Source organism: Mus caroli, unplaced genomic scaffold, assembly GCF_978045245.1.
Source record: "Mus caroli unplaced genomic scaffold, Mus_caroli_1 scaffold_11, whole genome shotgun sequence".
In the NCBI taxonomy this organism is placed as follows: domain Eukaryota; kingdom Metazoa; phylum Chordata; class Mammalia; order Rodentia; family Muridae; genus Mus; species Mus caroli.
This window is the reverse complement of record NW_028227266.1, coordinates 84,500,164-84,522,463: the sequence shown is the minus strand read 5'-3', so window position 1 is coordinate 84,522,463 and position 22,300 is coordinate 84,500,164. Positions and strand designations below refer to the sequence as shown.

Sequence of the window (22,300 nt, the reverse complement as noted above, 5' to 3'; positions counted from 1 at the left end):
GGAGGAAAGCAGCTTACTAGCCTGGTCCCATGATTTAAACCATCTGCCCAGGGCAGTCCAGCAGTGGGCTGGACCCTGGTGTATCAGTTGTTCAGTAAGAAAACTCACAGATTTTCCTGCAGGCCAGCCTGATGGAGAATTTTGTCAGTTGAGGTTTTCTCTTTCAAGATGACCTTAGCTTGTATCAAGTTGACAAAAGAATAATGAGTATACCATATCCTGTTGAGCCATGCATACTGAAACTCCAACAGAGTAGAGTAGACAATTATACGAAAAAAGAAAAAACACCGTGTGAAGCTGGTCTGTTTTTAAATGTTTTTGTTTAGAAATCTATGAGATCAGTTTTCACATTTTTTTCATTCTTTGATAATTTTATGCTATATATTGTCTCCTTGTATGTCCCTGTACACAGGGTTTTAACATGATCTCTGCTTTCTTCTGCAGGGCACCTCTGCACTCACCTTTATCCAGGTCATTCCGGGATTTTTTACTAGAAGAAAAAAAACCCGTTCCTGGCCATGGTTCAGGAGATCATGTCAAAAAAGTTTGTTTTAAAGGAACTGAAAACTCTCCAGCCCTAAATGTTGCAAGGTAATACATTTAAAACTAATATGTTTTCTACTTTAAAATATTCTCTGGTGGTTTCTTGTTCTAAAATGATGTTAAAAGTATACAAAGCAGATATTACAGCTTCTTGTACATGTTAGCAAAAGTTAACAAGTCCATTTCCTTTCTCTCTTTTCACTTTTCCTTTTGATAACTGTTTTGGAGATATTTGAGTATAATAAATGGTGTGTTGAAGCCACGGTTGGATATGTGTGCACCCATGACATGGTCACACACTCAGAGGAGTGGACCGCGACACTGCTCCCAGAGTCTCTTCCTCATGCCCTCTTTCCCTATCAATTACCCATTGATTTCTGACAACAGAGGACTGGTATAATTTAGACTTCCTGTCAATTGAACCACGTAGGATGCATCCTTTCATAACATCTGACCTTTCTACTGTCATTATTTTGGAGCCTATCCATGCTGTTATGTATCAGCAGTGGATTCCACTTAACTCGTTGAAGCACATCTCTTGGTGTTGGTCTACCGCAGCCCACCTCCAAGTATCTGTTATTAAACTTTGAGTGTTTCTGGTTTTAACTCAAATTTTTTTATTTGTTTAGTTCTTGTGTTTTGAGTAAGGCTCTCATAACCCAAGCTAGCCTGGGACTTCTTTGGTGTGGTTAGCCTTAGGATCCTCCAGCCTTAGCTTCCTATGTGCTGGATTGCAAGTGTATACTGCCTAATTCAGGCACTTTTTGTACTGACTTTCAAAGACAATTCATGTGGTAAATGCCTACATAATACATGAAGATTTATCCATAATTTAGTAGCAACATTTTAATTAAATTGTCTTTTCCAATTTGGTATGTAATTGTTTTTTTCTTTTTGAGATGGGGTCTTTTATAGTCCAAGTTGGCTGGCCTTAAACTTCGTATGTGTGTAGTGAAGATGGCATTGAATTCCTGGTCTTCCTGCCTTCACCTCCCAAGTACAGGGATTATATGCCTGTGCTATCACACCTGGCTTCTTAATTGTACTTGCAAATGAACATTCTTGATTGGTAGAAGGCTGGTAAAAAAACTTCAGATGGTTGGATTCACACATACACCCTTCCAGAAAGTTGAGAGAGAATGTGTGTGTGTGTGTGTGTGTGGGGGGGGGGGGGCAGGGTGGTGGTGTCAGTTGTGACCAGATTAATGTTTTATGTAATGACAAGCACTATTTCCAATTCTTTCTTCCTATAAATCCATTTTTAAGAAGTCCTAGTATGTGTGGTGACTCAGGCCTGCCATCCTATTGTCTGAGAGGCTGGGGGAGGATTGTGAATGTCAGCCTGGACTTTGTAGAGTGTCAGGGTGGAATAATGAATCTCCCACTTTTCTTCTGTGTTTATTCTAATCATGGTCCCACCGGTCTGAAAGCGCTGCAGGGTGAGACGTGTCCTACAAGAGCCATCAGTTCCCACTTGATTTCATTCTGGATTCTGTTCTATTACTAACCTAAAGCAGTCTGGCAAACATTAATGGTGCCCTGTGATGGGGCTGCTCTACTAGAACTGCAAGTGTGGGTCATTTTCTCATTTTATTTTTTAGACTTTCTATACTATCTGTATCGTGAGCATGTGTCTTCTTAGCAGATAATATACCATAGTGGTTGCTGGGATTTTCATATATGTTATCAGATAACATACAATAGATTACCTTCATCTGTGGTCCTCTTGGTAGGCCAGTTGTCTTCATAATTAACGCATAAACCCAAAGTCAAACAAACTGCAGATACTCCATAAACAACCCATTCTTCCTGCTCTTCATTCCTTCCTAAGCAGTGCTTGCTAGTCTCTTGTTTTTCCCAGTAACACACTGTTTTAGCTCTTGAATGTTTAAATATACACTAAGCATTGTAGCCAAGGCTCTCACCCCTCTCATACCCTCTGGACTTTTACTCTGGTTATAGTAGTGGCTCTGTGCTTAGTTGTCTTCCTTGCTTCACTACATCAAACTCTTGTATTCTCTTTTAAAAATACAGGACTTTGGAATTAAAACTAGAATTCTTTTTTTTAAAGATTTGTTTATTTATTTAATGTATATGAGCATACACTGTAGCTGTACAGATGGTTGTGAACCTTCATGTTGTTGTTGGGAATTGAATTTTTAGGACCTCTGCTCCCTCTGTTCAACCTTGCTTACTCAGTCCCTGCTTGCTCTGGCCCAAAGATTTATTTATTATTATACTTAAGTACACTGTAGCTGTCTTCAGATGCACCAGAAGAGGGCATCAGATCTCATTACGGGTGGTTGTGAGTCACCATGTGGTTGCTGGGATTTGAACTGAGGACCTTTGGAAGAGCAGTCAGTGCTCTTATCTGCTGAGCCATCTTGCCAGCCCCAAAAGCTAGAATTCTTAATATGGCGTTCAAGATACATAGCCTGGCTTTTGTCAACTTCTTTTCCTTTATCTTAGGAAGTTATCCATGTATTATATTTTTTTTTGACTTTTGTTCAGAAACTTCATCCTTTCTATTGCTTTAACCTTTTATTCCAACTTTTCATGGTTTTTGCAGTTGCATAGTTTAGAGACATCATACTTCCTTTAGTAAGTTGGTTTCTGGTCACGACATAGTTCTGTTGTGCTTCTATACCATGCTTAGAGTGATTCTTTTGGTTTTGTTTGTTTGGTTGGTTGGTTTTAAACAGGATTTTACTGTATAGTTCTGGCTGGCCTAGAATTTGCTATGTAAACCAGGCTGGTGTCAAATTCAGAAATCCACTTCCCTCCCTCCCCTCCCCATCGTCCCTCTCCCCCAGGGCTGGGATTCAAGGTGTGAGAACCACACCTAGCGCTCGTACATGTGCTGCATCTGTTTTCATCTCAGATGAAAGGATGTGGCATCTCGGCAGCAGGAATGATGTTTCTCTTAGCTAGCATGGCATACACAGGCTGGAAATGGGCGTTCAATGAGTATTTGGTGTTTGACTGAATAAAGGAGTAAATTACTACTGTGACTCCTTTTCAGGTATTATTTGTTTTGAATATAGTGAATTTTATTGGGTATCTCTGATGTACAAACTTGAAAGTATAAAAATTAAGTTTATTTTTATAGTATTTTACATTTTAAATTCTAGCAGTATACATTAGGATTTTAATTTTTCATTAAGTTGCCATTTGTCATGGAGCTAAGAAAATCTTAAGGATCTGTGGTTTGCTAGTTGGTCACTAGAGTGTGCTGTCACATTGGGACTAAACTGTGAGAAGTATATACGGTCCTATGACTTTGGAAGGCTGAGTGTAAAGATCATGTTCAGTAGCTTGATGGTTAGAATGGGAACTAATTTTAAAATAGATTGCTCTCATTGAAAAGGATATAGAAAAAAAGCATAGATTATGTTTCATGCTTTATTTAATCATACAAAACCTGTAGTTCACAAGTAAATTTGTTTTTAAAAAGGACATATAGAACACTATAGGCTAACAAAAGATGCACTAAATTAATGGAATACCTGGTAGGAGTATAGCATTGTATTGGCTTCTGTTGGGCATATGGAAAAATACATTATGCAGACTCAGCCCATAGTGGATTTGAAGTCTTGCTAATAAGTGAAAATATGTATACAGATATTAAATGGCAATGCCAGAGTGAAATGGCAAGTCAGAGTAGTGCAGAGAAATTCGCTGTGTGTGAAAGAAGTCATGTGCTGGAAACAGCCTCAGCTGCTGCAGCCGTGACCTCCCTGTTGTAATGTGTGACCGTGGAACAACACAGTCACTATTGATCCTCCTTGTTGTCACACTCTTTGAAATGTGGACTAAGAATTTTAAAGAAGAAATGAAAAACTAGGAGAAAGGGAAGCATAAACAGGAAGTAGTGGGTGAAAAGCAGGAAGACAGGAGTGCTGGTGGCCCTTGGGGTTAGAGTGCAAGGGTCAGGACTCAGCTGAGGAATGTCTGCACAACATGCACTTTTCTCTTGATTGGAGAAAATGTCACTGAAGATTATTACTATTATTTTTTTACCCCCAAGGCATGGGAAGCAGAAAAGGCAGTGTCCTCAGGGGATGCTAAAATGCCGGATGGGAGGACTTGTCTCTTTCTTTTAGTTCTTTGTTCCTTGTCTGTTTTTTTCATTTTCCTTTCACCTAAGTAGCTCTGTAGTTCTGGACTGGGAAATGTGAGCCATGTTTCAAATCACCATGAAAAGCTCTTTCTGGAAAAAATTGCTATTATGATTATATTAATTCTAATATTATGTAAAATTTTAAAATAAAGCTAGTATAAAATCTTATAAATTAAAAGATATTGTCTAAGCAAAAATAGCTTAGTTCTTTTCACATCAAAAATTGACAGTACTTTTCAATTTAAACAAAATTCTTTAAAAATACTTTATATAACGTTTTTGTATATTTTTCTTTTTCAGAAGACTAATTGTATACAAACTACATAGTAGAATGTCTGGTTTTGTTTTTAGAATCTGAAACTTAATAAGTTTATATTATTTGAAAGTTTAGAACTCTTAAAAAATTCTAGCTTTTTTTATTTTTTGGTTTTTCAAGACAGGGTTTCTCTGTATAGCCCTGGCTGTCCTGGAACTCACTCTGTAGACCAGGCTGTCCTCGAACTCAGAAATCCGCCTGCCTCTGCCTTCCAAGTGCTGGGATTAAAGGTGTATGCCACCACAACCCTGCAATTTCTAGCTATTTTATTTAGTAGCTTTCCTGTACTTTATGATGAAATTTTGATGACTCCCTGTTTGGATAAAGAAATGATTAATATAAGTATCCATTAAAGATTATCAGTAGAAAGAGTTGTGGGATTATAATCTTACAAAACATATTTTTGTGCTTTTGTTGTCATTTAAAAAGTTTTTTTGGGACTTGCTAGCCAAGCTCTCCATTGTGTTAAGTCTGCAGTCCCCAGCTTGATGTTTCAGTGAAACATCATTCAATAGAAGTCCTTCTTCACTGTCATCATTTATGAAGTCAAGGTCATACAAACCCATTGAGGCTTGTTTCTGATCTCCTATATCACAGTCCTTCCTAAAATAGAATGGTTATTTTTAAAGCTTTAGTTTGCATTGATCCAGTAGACCCTGGGTTTGAAACCTCCTAAGACTGTTAATTTAGTTTTGTTAGTTTATAACATACCATTTTCAGTCCTTTATTGGCTAATATTAATTGTGTAAAATAACAGGTTTCTTTGTGACGTCTCTATACTTTGATTATACCTATGCTTTCTTCCCCTTTAATAATTCGTAACTATGGACTTAACTGCACTTACCTAACAACTAAGTAGTTAATCAGTTCTACAGTATTTGTGTATTGTTGAAAGTACTGATACATTTTAGTTGGTTCCCAGAAAGCCTGGATAATTTTCAGTATCTGAAGTGTGACTATTGATGAGCTGTCCCCAATAGATTCGGCATGTGAATATTTGCTCCCCTAGTGGGCATACTGTTTGTGGAGGCTTATGAAGTTTGTCCTTGCTAGAGGAAGTGTGTCAGTGGAGGCAAACTTTGAGAGAGATGTAGGCCATTTCCAGTGCACTTTCTACTTTCTGTTTATGATAGAAGATATGAGCTCTCAGCTCTCTGTTCTAGCCATGGAGCATACTGCTCCTGCTCTGCCATCATGGACTCGGAAACCTTTAAATCTAGACAAAAATGTAACACAAATGAAAGTATTCTATATTCTGATGTATTTAACTTGGATAGAGACCAGATGCAACTTCTCTTGGTGAAGTCCTTTGGGAAGGTCTTGCAAACCAGGTCTAGAGACCAGAGGCTTGCTATAGTGAGTGTTAAAACATAATAAAAGGACAAACTTACCATGTTTGTTACTTTTATTTTGCTGTAACAGAGTGCCACAATCATGGCAGTTTACAGAAGGAAGGGTTTATTTGGACTTAGGGTTCCAGTTCAGAAACTTCTAACGAATCCCATACTCTATTCTGTTCTGCCTGTCATCTGGATCCTATCACAGTGTGTTAGTTGCCCACAAAATCTGAGTGCTGTTTCTGAGTTTGAGGCCAGCCTGGTCTACAAAGTGAGTTCCAGGACAGCCAGGGCTATACAGAGAGACTCAGTCTCGAAAAACCAACAAAACAAAACAAAACAAAATCTGAGTGCTGATTATTCACACCAGCGTCTGTACTTCTTATATATGCCTGATTACCATACATAATGACACACGAACATCATTAGAAAAGGACTGCTTACACTTTCCCCATGTGGTTCAAGTCTCTGTAGATTTCTTTGTTTGATTGTACTTCTTAAGCTAAGCCTGACTGCACACGGTAATTTGTCTCCTGAGTCAGGATCTCACAGTTCTGCTGTATCTATTAGTAAGAAGTTTTATTAATATTGATGAAATCCTTAATTCTGATGCTTGGAATTTGTTTTACAGATGTTCAACCCATGGAACTCCAGGACTAGAAAGCAATCATGTTTCTGATTTTCCAGTTCTAGACAGTCCCAAGTAAGTAAGCTTAATTGGTTATCTGTGGGCCTCGAGTCCTAAGCTGGTGCATCACATGGAGACAAATGCGTATGAAGAAATGGATAATTGTGTAGAGGTCACTAGAGTGTATTGTTTGAATATTATCTTTCCTAAAGTAAGAGTTAACCTACTACACCTGTTTTTCTAAACGTGTGCCTGCAACCCTTCACGTGAAATGATGATTCTCCCTTCCCATGTCCTCAGCTCGCCATTCTCTCATGAGATAGTCCCTGGGTAGGGGAGGCAGCAATGCTAAGTATATGTCCTAGGAAATTTTACTTGCGAAACCTGGAGGACATGAGTGAAAGTCAGTATTGCTATTCTTACAGCCCCTGGCAGTCTTCCTCCCTGGTGGCTTCTCCCGCAGTTGCTCCAGTCACATTTGCATCCATTGTAGAAGAAGAGCGGCAACAAGAAGCTGCCCTCATCAGAAGCCGGGAGAAACCCTTGGCTCTCATTCAGGTAAATGACATACTTGCTCTGCTCGCTCTGAGAACTGTGTTACATTTCAACTCTAGGTCTTTGAGATTTGTTGTTATTTGGTTTTTGAAGCAGTGTCTAACCTTGTAGTCCAGGTTGACCTCTAACTCATGGCACTCTTTCCTCCCTCTGCCTTTCAAATGCATTATTGTTTGCATGTAGCTTTGCTATCCTGCCTAAACTCTGGGAATGGACCACGATACCAGCCCCGGCCCAGAGAGTATTAGATCCCTGGATGAAAACATACATATACACACACACACACACACACACACACACCCACACGAGTTCAAATTCACTTAACTTTTGGCACAATTTCTGGACACTACTCATCTCCCACCTGTAGGAGTGGCCCTTATCCATAATCTTTGCTCCACACTTCTCTACCTGCCCTCAACTTTTGTTGCTCAGTTACATCTAGTCCCAGCTAAACACCTCCAACCTCCCGCCTGTAGGAGCAGCCAAAGATCTCACATGGCTGGTCACCTTTTCTCTCTCAGAAGCATGGTGATCTCTTCCCCTGTGGCTGTTTTCCTCCAGGGACCTGGAAGTCCCACCTATTCCTTCCCCCCCAGTAATTGGCCCATGGCTTCTTTACTGACAGAACCAACTGGGGAACAGGACCTTAGCATCAGCCCCACACCTACATATTATTGGTGTGATTACCACACCCAGTTTATTCGTAGGTCTGTAGAAATTTCTATTTATTTATTTATTTATTTATTTATTTATTTATTTATTTATTTATTTAATTGATTGGCTTAGAGCAGTTGATTGGGTCTGGTAGACTAAAATTTAAATGCATGTAAAACTAGACTGAACCATCCATTAACTTAAGTAATTAATTGAAGACACTTGGCATAATTAATTTGAACTAGCACATTGTGATCAGGTTTCTATTTTTAGTAGAATGCTTTGTGCTCTTTGATGTTTTAAAAATAGCCAATCAGAGTGTGATGGTGTTTCCTGTTCTTCTCAGCTCCCACTTCAGCTCCTACATTATAGACAGCAGAGACCTTCTTTGTTTTAACTTAATAAAAAGTAGCCTTATTTGAGAGGTGGAAGATTTCAGACATATCCAAAAGAATACAGACTCAGAAAGACAAGCCTCATAACAGTGGAGAGTGCATAAAGCAAGATGTAGAGGATAGTGCAGTGGCAGGGAAACCTCCCAGGGTAAGACTGCTAGCAGGGATGGATCCTTGCCGTTCCATACAGTTTCTGTTCCCTGACGTTTAAGATTCAAAGTGAGGGGCTGGCAGATGGCTCAGCAGCTTAGAGCCTGTATTCTCTTCCAGAGGACCTGGGTTTGTTTTTTTGACACTAACATAAGTTACCTCACAACTACCTTTATCTTTAGTACTAGGAATTCAGAGATTGTCTTCTGGCCTCCAAGGACTTTGGACACAGTCATGCACTCAGACACACACATGCATATAAACATTGTAAGAAGAGATTCAAATTAAAGTGAGAACAAGTGTCTGGTTATTCTAGCGCAGGCTCGAGGTTTCTAACAAGGCCAAGGGTTTCTGATTCATTTCTGCAGTGTTGTGTCTGTGTGACATTTCAGTTGCTCCAAAGGAAACCAGAAGACCACTACTGTATCCTGATAATCTGTTCTACTTAGAAATGAGGCAAATCTTTTCTTTTCTCCCAGGTCGAGGAGCATGCAATACAAGACTTGTTGGTTTTCTATGAGGCATTTGGCAACCCCGAGGAGTTTGTCATCGTTGAAAGGGTACCACAGGGGCCTCTGGCAGTGCCTATGTGGAACAAGCATGGCTGCTAGCTCCCTGGAGAGGGTGCTGCTCCCCGGATGTGGTTGCTCCACCCACATGAAGAAAACGCATGTGCAAGCGAGCGTTCTTACAGACTTGTTAGCACATTGTTCTAGTCAGAGCAAGAATGGATATGATTTTTTCCTGTAGTTTATAATGTTTGTATGACTAATGAGAAATTTATCAGAATTGTGATTTTAGAACTTTCATATGGAAAATGTGTCAGGAAAAATGTTAGGCTAAGGTTGGTTGGATTGTTTCTTCTAAATTACCTAAGAAAAATGTGAGTGAAAGGTGAAGCTTAGGAATAATTCATGAAACATACATTTTTCACTTGAGACTGTGGGGTGATTTAGAAGAGCTTGCCGCATAAGATGTTATGTTAAATAAGACGTTGATGAGCTTAAGGCAGGAGCCTCAATCATTACTTCTGATCACTGATGGCTAGAATGTTGTGTTTGCCTGAGGAGATGTGTCTCTGTTGTTGCTTTGTCACTGGGCTGTTAATTTCTTAGGCCTCTTTACAGTTGCTGGACAGTTTATGATCATAGCTTCTGTGGGATATTTGGATTCATAGATTTTCTTTTTGTTGGGCTGGGAAGGTAGCAAGAGAGGACAGACATTTGCATACCTAATTGTGAAAGAATCAGTTTCTTAAGGTGTTTTTTCTAAAAACAAGCATAGATTACTGAATAGTATACCAGAGTGGTTGTTTATAATTACTTTTTAGTCTATGTAATCAGAATTTCTGTGAGCCTGGATTATATGTATACATGGAAAATTTGAATATTCCTTTATAGTATGCTGTTTGGTTTGATTTTGAATGTTTAAAATTAAAGGAAAAAATTTTAACATGTGTGTTTCAGTCTGTAGACCAAATGAGAATGTTAATGCTTAAGTTCTGGGAAAGAACCCCTGGAGATAGGTCGGCAGCTTGACTTGAGCCGATGGGAAATTGGTTGAAAGTAACAAACTCAGTGTTTCAGTTCAGTTCCACCCACAAGCAGCAGACGTGTAAGCAAACGTGCAATAAAAGTAATGTCAGTCCACTTCATCTAACGTGTGTTTGATTTCTTGTGTAGCACTAGACACCTGGAGGGAAGAATTTCTAGCTATCTGTAATTATTTCCCGTAATGGGCCACACTGATGGTCAGTTGTATATTTTTACTCTGCTAAAAATTCCATTTATAGAATATAAAATTTTTTTCTATATATTTGAGTAATTTGAGAAGAAATGAATTTTACGATGTCTCTGTGATGTCAGTAAAGAAGCTTTCCAAAGTCCTTGGCTTGTCGGAAGGGTTGATACTCTGAAGACATTGTAAATGGCGGTTTCCTTCTTGTCCTCCATTCTGCCTGTGAAGTGCCCTCAGGAGGCCCTGTGGCAGTTGGATGACAGGAGTGTAAGCCAGGGCTGACAGCACGGGGCTCTTGTCCTTCCTTTATAAACCATGACCAGATTGCCTGTCCTGTATGGTCTGTTTTGTGTAGTGAGCTACTGTACAAAATTTCATATGGGAAGAAATGCTTCTGCGAGAAAGTGAAAGATAAGCCCCGCCATGAACTTCAGTTTGTCATGAATGAGTCCATGAAGGTGACAGCTGATATGTCGCCTTGAAAACCCAGGAGGGTGGTGAGAGTTTCCCCTAACAGTGCCTTTCTGAAGTCACCCATCCACCACTAGCTGCATAGCTTCAAGAAAGCCAATAGAACTGAAGAAAATCTGTGAGTCATCAAATTTGTGTGATTGCTAGGCTAGTGAGGCCCTTTAAGGCTCACCTAGACAAGGCCAGAGCTTGCGTGTAGAAAGGCGATGCAGGGTGAGGTAGAGCCAGCAGGAGGTAAGATGTAAGATGTGAAACCAAGGAAACTACAGGTGAATTTGTTGACAGAATAGAATTTGTTGACTAAGTCTCTAAATTCTAAAAACATATCTTTTTGGAGAATCCTGCTTTATGTGGGAACAACAACCTGGTCTGAAGGCCAGCCATGGGTGGGTAGCTTGTTTGTAGCTCTTTTGAAGGACATGGTGAGGGCTGGTGAGGTGGCTCAGTGGGTAAGAGCCCTGGATGCTCTCCTGAAGGTCCTGAGTTCAAATCCCAGCAACCACATGGTGGCTCACAACCACCCGTAATGAAATTTTATGTCCTCTTCTGGCAGGTCTGAAGACAGCTACAGTGTACTTATGTATAATAATAATAAAAAAGAAATCTTCGGGCTGGAGTGGGGCCGACCGGAGTGAGCAGAGTTGACCAGAGCTAGCAGAGGTCCTAAAATTCAATTCCCAACAGTCACATGAAGGCCCACAACCATCTGTACAGCTGCAGTATACTCATATACGTTAAATAAATAAATCATTTTTTTTAAAAAAAGGACATGGTGAGAGATACTTTGTGTGTTTGTGTGTGTGTGTGTATGAATGACTGAGGTTGATGGCTGTTTCTTAAAATTATAGATACAAAGAAGCCCTATTGGTTTTCCTTTATATACAGAAGAAAGTGACCAATAGGAATACCATCTTCTCTCTTCTTAGTATGGTTCTTCTTCAACTATAGCAGGCTGTCTTTGAAACTGTCATTTGTCTATAACAGTTTACCAAAAAACAGAATTATAAAAGACTACTTTTGTATATAGGAATAAAAAGCTTGTAGTCCAGATATTTCAGATTTGTTAATACAGAGATGTTTTCAGGAAAGTAGAGCCATCTTCCAAGCAGAATTTGGAAACTGATTGGAGACATGTTGAGGTCCAGGTGTCCTTTCTTAAGGTTCCACATGGTTATCTGCCTGTGCATTTTCCGAGCTGTTTCTCAAGCTCCTGGCCAGCTGTTGACTTGTGTTGAAGCAAGCTCCTCCTAGTCCCATTCTTTCCTTGTATGGTAGTCATCCGCCCAAAAGCCCAAATCACTCAGGCGGAACTGGGGTCACACCTAGCCTTTTCCTCATTGTTTATGCATCCCACACACTGGGTGGTCCTCCAGCATCAGTCACGCTGCCTTCTTGTCCATGTCGTCTACTTAGTCTTCCTTGTGTTTTTCCTATTGTTCCTAATGTGTTTACTGTGCTCTATGTCCTTCAAAACAAACTCAAAACTTTTGGTCTCAGCATCCATTTACCATCCTTTTTACAATGTTTACTTAATTTGTAAATGTGTTTGGTCTGTACGCTGCATTCCCCACAAAGGCCAGGAGGGGGCATTAGAGCCCTGGCACTGGAGTTACAGATGGTTCTGAACAGCCATTTGGGTGCTGGGACACCTGTTTTCCTTGTTCTGTGGTGGTTTTTCAGCTAAAGTCTGGCAATGTTTTTCCCTGATGTTCTGAACTGGAATTCTTACTGCATGCTAAGCAGGTCCTGCAAAGCATCTAATTGAAAAAAAGAAAAAAGATACATCTTCGGTCTTTTGTCTTCTCAGTAGCCAACAGCCTCCCAAAATGCAACCCTTTCCTGATACTAGACTTTCTATTTGTTAGCTTCTTGTGTGTAGCAGAAACATTCTTGAGCTGTTGTAGGATGACTCATTTTACCACTTTATGTGTGTGTGTATAGTGTATTTCCAAGAAGCTGCTGCATCACGACGTTTCTTAGAACCGGGATGTCTCCAGTGTTACTTATTCCTCCAGGTTTCCCTCCGCTACTCTGTCCTCCCATCCCCCACTCCAATTTATCCCTTCCTCCTCTGTAACTAATTCCTCCTTTAACAAACTCTTATACCAGTGTATTCCATCTCCCCTCCCTTGAAAGCCTGTCCACCACTTCTTAGTAATTTCCTGACTTCTGTGGGTATTGCGTTCCAAATGAAACAAATAGATCAAAGGATTCAAAACTAAATTCCACAGGTGAGAGAAAATATGTGATGCCTATCTCTGGATACGGGTTGCCTCACACAGAGTGATTATTTCCAGGTCTGTCTATTTATGAATTCCATTATTTTTCTTAATAGCTGTGTAGATATACCCCCTTTCATTATGCATCCATATGTCGACGAACATTGGGTAGGGTTTTCTGACAGCTTGTAGAAAGCTTCTAGAGTTCCACTGTCTACTGTCCTGTGAGGACACCAAGAGAGAAATGCCAACATTTTCAGTTTCTTAATGAAATCCACTTGACTGGCCAGTTGATCACTTTAAGGCAGTGGTTTTCAACCATAAAATTATTTCCACTGCTACTTTGTTACTAATTTTGCTATTGTTATGAGTTATAAGTTAACTTTCTGTGTTTTCCGATGGCCTTCCACCCCCACCCCCGCCTCCGTGAAAGGGTTGTCCCATCCCCACTCCAGGGGTTGAGACCCACAGGTTGAGAACAAAAACAGTGCCCCCGATCTTTCTGTAGCTACATCTGGAACTTCAGCATGGTGGTCTCTAACTCCTGTGGAAGGACAGCCCAAGGACACAGACCTGCAACTTGAAAAGAACTGCTTCTGAAAAACAAATAACAGCAGCAGAAAAAAAAATCAGGAGAAGAAAGCACAGTGTGTAATACAAAATGCGAAAAAATATGAAATTGAAACGCACCTTCATAAAACTGCATGTGGCTGACGCTACTAAATGCTTTAGCTCAGCCCTTTGGGTTCTTGTTTATTTTAGCCATGGTCTCTGTCCAGGTTGTATATACTGAGTAGATTGACAGATCTGGAATTTTGCCTCCCATGTGCTGGGATTATAGGCATTCACCAGCATGTCTGGCTCCTTTGAATGCATTTTGTAAGGTAGAAGTAACAGTTCTGCTAACAGTATCATAGGATGCTCTTCGTTATTAAGTCAATTGGGTTTTTGTTAACTTTACATTTTAGACAAAAATCTGTCTCTAAGGTGTGTGTCCCTGTCCTTGAGTAAGTCCTGTATGGATTTTGAAAATAAGTTTAAAACAAATTTCTAGACATGCTTACCAGTAAGAAACATCCAGTTTATGATTCCTTTTATTTTCAGAACAACAAAATGGAAATATTAGTAAATTGGAAAGAAAATGTGAATTTTCCTTTTTCTTCAAAGAGAAAAATCCATGACACACTCAGGGTTTCTCAGCCTTTTGTGCCATGAAACAGAGTCATGCCCTTGATTCATTGTCCACTCGTAGTAGAAATGGAGAACTCTTAGGGAAAGAATGGCTTACAGTATGGTCCCAGTGATGCGTGCCCGAATCTGTACTCTTGAGCTAATTGTCATTATTGCTGTCACTAACAGGTCTTTATTTAAATTCTACAGAGTGTGGGATTCTAGGACAGGGAAAGGGGGTGGGGTCTGATGCTCACATTAGACTTAGGAGAAAGTGACAGAGCATCCTCTCAGGCTGTGCAGGCAGTGAACACGGAGTTAAAGAAGGCCACTAGGACATAAAGGAAACCAAAACCCTAGGTAGGTGTTAAACATTCACTTTGTACTTTTGTGTCATTCACTTTTCAGGCTAGTAAGCCGTACAAAGTGAAAGTCAGGATTATTAAGATTTTTTTGTTCCCTTTAATATTATTTGCCCTCAGACTCCATGATCTTCAGAGTTCAAAGGCAACTATATACTTTATGCAATATATATAACACATATGTAAGTAATTACATAAAATGCATATATGTAACTGGATTGCATGCATAATTTTACAAAGTTTGATTAGGGTTTCTTTCATTAGTGACATGCTCTCGTGCCATGTAGTGAACCATTATTACTGAATTCTCATGAATTCTACTGTAGTGCCCTTCAATTCAGAAGCAGTTTACAAGAACAGCAAGCATTTTTTTAAAGCAGCGATGTCTGTGTAGCATAGGGATTGTACCTTAAAGAGACCTGCTGATTATGAAGAATACGGATTTTATCTAAAAAGCCCCAATGGTTAAGTTAATTTGGGGATTATTATGCTGAACAAAGATCTCTGTTTTCAGGTTTGTTTGGAACCTGTAAAATGGCAGTGCAATTTCTCCCTTTTATTTGCATATCTTGGAAGGAATCCCTCTGGGAGATTATTCAGGATCACACTAACATTAGGGTTACATAGGGAACCTATGAAACTAGTCAAACTAGTAATATGTAGGCTTAGATTTTTAAAAAACCTATTTTTAATAAGGGTTTTCAAATGCTTCACCCCTCCTCCCTTTCTCTCCCACTGCCCAAAGGTAGGGGGAGGGGGAAAGATGGTAGATAGGGTAAAAGGATGTAGACCTGTTTAGAGTAGGTCTTTGGAGGCGATTCCAATCTCCATTGTCAAAATACCAGCAGTCCGGTATAGTAGTGTCAGAATACCAAACACAAATCAGCAGGAGTGGCATGATCCAGCAGAAACTGCCAGGCCTCCTCCTAATTGCAGGAATGAATCAGTAAGAGCAACAAGGAAACAAACTGAAGATCAGTAAAGACTCGAGACCAAGGAAACCATTGCAAAGCTAGCTATGCAAGTGTGCAGTCACTGTCCATTGAGTCCTATTTATACTCTTCTCTTCAAACATCAGGTGTCTGTCCACTGGTCTTGCCTCAGCAAAACACCACATGAGTCTGGGTCACAGGATGCTTACCAGAAACTCCCATTTCAGTAATACTTCTGCCTCTTAAAGGTCTGGGTTTCGTGTGACCAGCAGGTGCTTTTGAGTATTTTTCCTAGAGAAAGAAAAGTTTATACTCACACACAACTTGTACACAGATGTTCTTTGATTCTGTTGTAATAGAAAAATACCAGAAGTTACCTAGATCCCCCTCAGCCTAAATCTCTCATGTTGTAGGTAATACTTTCCAGTCTTTGTTACTACTTATTTACACAGCCAGAGAAGTGTCACTGAATTCCTTTGATGTACAATAATAATTCCTACTTGACCAGAGTATGAAATCCTGCTGATTTATATAAAGGACATGGTAGTTGGTGAAGCAGAGATTACAAATGTAGCTACTGTAATTCTTCAGCAGAGCAAGCCTGGAAGAACAGCAGAATGTTAGAGCACAGAGCACAGCGGCTGTGGAAGAGAACACAGTCTGGCCTCTTTTGTATTAAAATACAAACTTGCCTTGGTTCATAATTATCCTTTAATTTTCATAAAAGTACTGCTGAGCTCACATGTGCTTCACGTCTACCTGCTCCCCAGTGGCTTCAGAAGGCATCCTTCCAGTTCTCTTATCAAGCACTGAGAGATGTGTCCTTAGTTTCTTCTAAGGGAGCAACTCCCCATCAAAAATTACCAAAACACCAAAAGAAAGAAAACAACCAATAGAAAATTGTGACAGTGAAACGCTTCATTCTAAGCATGAACAATAACAAGCCACAGGCCCTAAATACACTCACACACCACCACCACCACCACCACCACCACTAGCAACAACAAACAACAAATCCATAAAAACAACCTGGTTTCAAAATAGGGAAAACCCAACTGCTGTCTCACCATATGAGGGAGTAGAGTTGGCAGGTAAGTTCATGAAAACATGTTCATTAGCTGGTTGAAAAATAACAATTAAAACCACAATGGCATATCATTGCATACTTATGGCCGTGGCTAACTAAACCAAGAAATAATGAGAAGGGAAGGTTGCAATGGCAGAAGGCAGATACGGAGGAGATGAGTGGGTTTGTGGTTCAAGATGTGAAACTCACAAAGAAGCAAAAAACAAATGACAACAACAACAGAACAGTGAAAATCTCAAGTGTTGCAGTGTCCCTGGAAGAACTGGGTTTTTTATTGGCTGGTGGGAATGAACACTGATACAGCCATTCTGGAAAACCGCCCCCGGAACCAGCAATTGCACCTGAGTATTTTTCCTAGAGAAAAAAAAAAGTTTATACATAACACAAAACTTGTACACGGATGTTCTTAGATTAGCTGTACTAGGAAAACACTGGAAGCTACCTACTAGCTCTCCCTCAACCTACACCCCTTGCACGGTGGGTGGATTGTTTTCAGCCCTTCTTACTGTTTACTTATGTAGCCAGAGGAGGAGAATGACGTCTGAGATGGAAACAATCCCTGCATTGCAACAGCTGCTCAGCAAATTTTGATGCATAAAAAAGAAATAAAAAAAAAAATGAGCTGTTGACATAAATGACTCCAATCTTGATAGACCTTAAGTGCTGTAGGGCTGCTGAAAAAGGAAGTCAAAATATACAATAAAAATATTGTGTGTATGTATATATTAAAATACAATATTATCAGAATAAAAATATAGAAGATAGCAAATTAGTAGTTGCCAGGGGACAGGTGTCAGTTACAGCAGGGGTCAAAATTCAAAGTAACCACAAAAAAGAGGTGAAATGATTGTGTCTCTGTTGTGTAGGTGGTTGCATGGAAATAGGTATTACACAAAAGTGCTCTAAAATGAGTATAGGCTTAGAGATGAAGACATTAAAGCAATTAATAGACTCATAACACTTGTCTGGTTTGATTTTGCACTTATAGACACAAAATCTGTGATATGCTGTAGCTCTACTTAGGATGCTACTGGTGGAGGACGTTAGTGGATGGTTGTCTGGGACTGTAGTATTTTGCATCTTTCTGTGAGACTATAATTATTTCAAACTTAAAAGGTTGTTTAGTTTGTTGTTTAAAAAATAAGTGAAATAATAATGATTGTTGTTCCATCTTGTTTGTGGGGTACATAGTCCCTCAGGTTTTGAGGATATAATGATACAAAGACTAAGAACTTGGAATCCTAGGGCCAGTCTTGGGGGTATATTTGATGAGAGCACCAGGGACAGGAATCATTCTTAATATTGGTTGGCAAAGGCTAATACCTGTCTTTGTAGGCAGAGAACTTAACTGCACAAGGAAACTAATGGAAAATATCACAGGGTGACCTAAGCAGAGCCCCAGTGATGAAAACAAGGCCACTCTGAAGGAACAAATGATTGAGCCTGGGCTTAGGCAGTGTCTTCAGCTTCTAGTGTAGCCATAAAAGCCATGACCAAAAGCAATGTGGGAAGCAAAGGGCTTATTTCATGTTATGCTTTCACTGAGGTAAGTTAAGGCAGGAACTCAAGGTAGGAACCTAGAGGCAGGAACTGAAGCAGAAGCCATGGCAGAGTGCAGCTTACTTCTCAGGCTTACTTCTCAGCTACCTTTCTTAGACCTCCCAGGGCCACTTGTCAGGGATGGCACCACCCAGAGTGGCTGGCCTCTCTCATATCATTTAATGAAGAACATGTACTAGACCCGCCTTCCGGTCAATCTCAAGGAGACACTTTCTTAGCTGTGGTTCCCTCTTCCTAGGTAACTAGCTTGTGCCAAGTTGCCGTGACATCTTTTCCACATGCTTTCAGTTAATATGTAACTGCCAAGTTCTGTTCTTCTTTATATACGAAGCTACTGATTTCCTAAGAAATGTAAAGGCATACTTGGGTGTAATCAAATCATATCTGGTGAGTAAAGTGTGTGTGCGTGTGTGTGTGTGTGTGTGTGTGTGTGTGTGTGTTTGTTGTTGTTGCAAGAAGAAAGAGATTTTGAAACAATCCCCAAGTAACCGTCCACCCCAAGCTATGCCAATGAATTTAAATATGGGGGCTTAAATTCTTTCTAACCAAGTATCTCTTTCATTTCTTTGTTAGACACTGAAAGCAGAGTGAATCGTTTTTGTCTTCATCCCTTCCTGTATCCCAAGATTCAGGAGACTAGTGGCAGAGTAAGTGTGTCTAGTGTGTCTAGTGAACAAACCTTCACTCCCCGTTAAGTGTGAGCATGGGAGGAAATGTTATTGCTGTATTCAATCCCTTCCTTTCTACATTGGACTCACATAGAAACAGCTCTATGGCCCTGCCGTTGCCCACACCACACTCTTTATTATTCTACATAGCTGGAACTCAGACATCTCTCTTGACTTCAGTATTAGAATAGCTAGGACCCAGCCCCACTTCCTTGCATGGCACGGATGTCAAGGAGAAGTATTTCCGCAGAAGGAAATATGTCCAATACTTCTGTCTCTATTCTGTGACTAGGAAGGACAGAATGGAGAGAATTCAGGAGCAGGACCTACAGGGAGCATTCTTGTTCTGTCACAGTGACAAGAGCCACTAAGTAGTTGTGACAGTCAGTTCTGTCCTGCAAACCTATCCTGAAGCAATCCTATAATTCTCCAACTGCCTCTTTTCTCTATGGTGAGACTACATCTGTAAAGTCCATCTCAGATGGACGGAACATGCATTCCCATTGCCTCTTCCAGAAAGCACCCATTGGGATAGTTCGTAAGTAGATGCAGGCTGTGCAAATGCGGTGGGGCATTTCACTTTCTTCCTGGAGATAAAGCTCTGATTACCAGTCATTTTTCTTGAAGTAGCCATTAGCTTCTGCATAGACAGTACCACGCTGTGTTGGGTTGATGTGGGACACTGCCGATCTGCATGTTCTGCATTAAACACTATGAACAAAATGGCCAAACAGTGTGAGCAGATTTAAGAAGAAAGTAACTTGTTGGTGAATTTAGGAGTCTTAAAACTGGCATTTATTTCGTGAACATTTCCGTTAGTATGTAATTCTCTGACTATAGATATCACAATGGTTATATCTATTTTAACAATGACACTGATGACTATAAAGGCCAGGATTTTAATTAGTTTCAATTTCAGAGGAAGATTCTGATGAGTCACATAGTGAATCAGGGTTGCTTTAGTCTATTTCTGTTCTCATAATAGAATCCCCTAAGAACAGAAGTTTAACCACCTCGTGATCCTGGAAGCAGAAAAGCCCAGGATTCTGGGTATGACCTCTGGTGAAGGCTTACTGCTGGATTTTAACATGATTAAGGACATCACAAGGTAAGACAGAGTGGGTGGGCCAAAAAAGAACCCACTCACATAGGAAAGCCACTCCTGCAGGAAGCCATTCATCTCTGTCTTGAAGACAGAGTCCACAGCATCCAGGCATCTCCCACAGTGGCCCACCTCCACCCTGCCAAGATCCCTGCACAAGGAAGCAAGTTTAATTTCTAACTAGTGATCCATTATTGCAAGTTGCTGTCAGAAAGACTGAAATTTCCACAGTAATAGAAAAGATAATTGTTGTTTGTTTGTTTTTAACTTGAGAGAGAATATATTTAAGAGTGGTGTCTAGCTTTTTGCTTGGCATTCATGGGCCCATTTCATGACCTGCCTACAAATCATTTATTGTAGCTCAGTGGCTGAGTATGCATGGTCAGGCTGTGCTAGCCACAGCATGTTTTAGCTAAAGAGAACATATGAGTTCTGTTTGCACTCTGGAAATCAGCAAGAAATTCCACTCAGGCTGTTCTGAACAGTGAATAAAGGTTTGAGGGGTCTGGGAAAAGTGCTCATTGGTTAAGAGTGCTTGCTGCTTTTGAGGAAGCCTGGAGCTTGATTTCCAGCATCCACATGAGGTGGCTCACAACTGACTGCCTGGTACCTCCAGCCCCAGGAGATCTGATGCCCTCGTTTGGCTTCCAAAGATATCCACACACAAGCAGACTACATATGTATAAGCAAGAATAAAGTAAATCTTTAAAAAAAAAAGTGTCTAGAAACCAGATGGCTGATGAACTGCCTTGTTAACGAGTCTTCATTGAGATAAACTTCACTTGATTAAACCTACCTGGCAGACTGCTTACAATCAGCAGTTCAGTTCTTAGGATGGGCAGTTGTGCGACCCTTTGATTTGGTAACCTGCCACCATCTTCGTTGTTGTCATAGAGGTGATTGCATGCCATAGGTGATTTTGTGCAGTTGATCTTGTGCCCTGATTGCCTTCCACTGCAAGGTAATGAAATACATAACACCAAACAGTAGTTTGCCTTCACCAGAACGCACACATACTAGGTTTCAACAATTGCTTGACTGCTTCGGAAAGCATCTTTAGATGGATAGGCCTACATCAAAAAGGGTCTGAGGAGGCAACGTGCTTCAGCAATACTTAACATGGCAGAAAAACATAGTGGAATCTCAGGAACACTAAAGTTCTTTGTTTAGGTAGTGAGGTCTGGGTGTGGTATTTTTGCTGTGTTAATTTTGCCATAGCATTAATGCTGTGGTTTTAGAAGAGGACACCTTGACACCTAAAGTGATCTCTGATGCAATACTTCAGGACCTCCTACCAAGAGCCAGCATCCTCCTCTATGACTTTCTGGTTCCTTCCATAAACTACCAAGTGGCAGTAGTGCTAGCTACCTACATACCATAGCCTCCTGTGTGAGATTTTTTTTTTTTCTTAAAGGAAATATCTTCCTTTCTCTCTCTTTCTCTTTTTCCCTTCCCCATCCCCAACTCCCATAGAAGGAGTTATAAAAATAGGTGATTCCATTTGGTAGGGGAAATCACATACTATTTCCAAGGCTGAGGCATCCTGTGAGAAACAGAATACTGGCTGGTTTTGTGTCAACTTGACATAGCTGGAGTTATCACAGAGAAAGGAGCTTCAGTTGGGGAAATGCCTCCATGAGATCCAACTGTAAGGCATTTTCTCAGTTAGTGATCAAGGGGGAAAGGCCCCTTGTGGGTGGGACCATCTCTGGGCTGGTAGTCTTGGTTCTATAAGAGAGCAGGCTGAGCAAGCCAGGGGAAGCAAGCCAGTGAAGAACATCCTTCCATGGCCTCTGCATCAGCTCCTGCTTTCTGACCTGCTGAGTTCCAGTCCTGACTTCCTTGGTGATGAACAGCAGCATGGAAGTGTAAGCCAAATAAACCTTTTCCTCCCCAACTTACTTCTTGGTCATGATGTTTGTGCAGGAATAGAAACCCTGACTAAGACACACAGATTTCATTAAAGAGTTTGTAGAAGATTTGGCAGTTTGACAAAAGTCCACTCAAACTGAAGAGCCTACATGGCCTGAGTCATTTGGAGTCTCAATGATTTAAAGGCTCCTCTTCTTTGGATGTAAAAGAACCAAAGACTTCTCAGTTCTTCCGAGGTGCCACTGATGGGGGCTCCTGGGGACCTATGCACCGACTGTCTTAGAGAAGGGCTGTAGGAACTTGAGCTTGGTCATCTGTGTTTTCTAAGCTCCAATGCAAAGCAAGAGGGGGGTTCATTTAGACCTAAAAAAAAGGAGTGCTAACTCTCTTGCATTTGTAGACTCTTGTGAGCACAGAATCCG

The 22,300-nt window shown here is 40.4% G+C and overlaps 1 protein-coding gene across 2 annotated transcripts in view; it reads left to right on the top strand.

The window, feature by feature from the left end:
* Positions 1-10,352, top strand: part of Ibtk (inhibitor of Bruton tyrosine kinase) — a 64,814-nt gene extending 54,462 nt beyond the window's left edge. For both annotated transcript variants that reach the window (XM_085827790.1, XM_085827789.1), the window contains exons 26-29: positions 445-591; positions 6,948-7,019; positions 7,370-7,502; positions 9,178-10,352. In XM_085827790.1, the coding sequence (XP_085683916.1) occupies positions 445-591; positions 6,948-7,019; positions 7,370-7,502; positions 9,178-9,309 (484 nt within the window). In that variant the 3' untranslated portion in view covers positions 9,310-10,352. The remainder of the gene's footprint in view (positions 1-444; positions 592-6,947; positions 7,020-7,369; positions 7,503-9,177) is intronic.
* Positions 10,353-22,300: the final 11,948 nt, after the last annotated feature.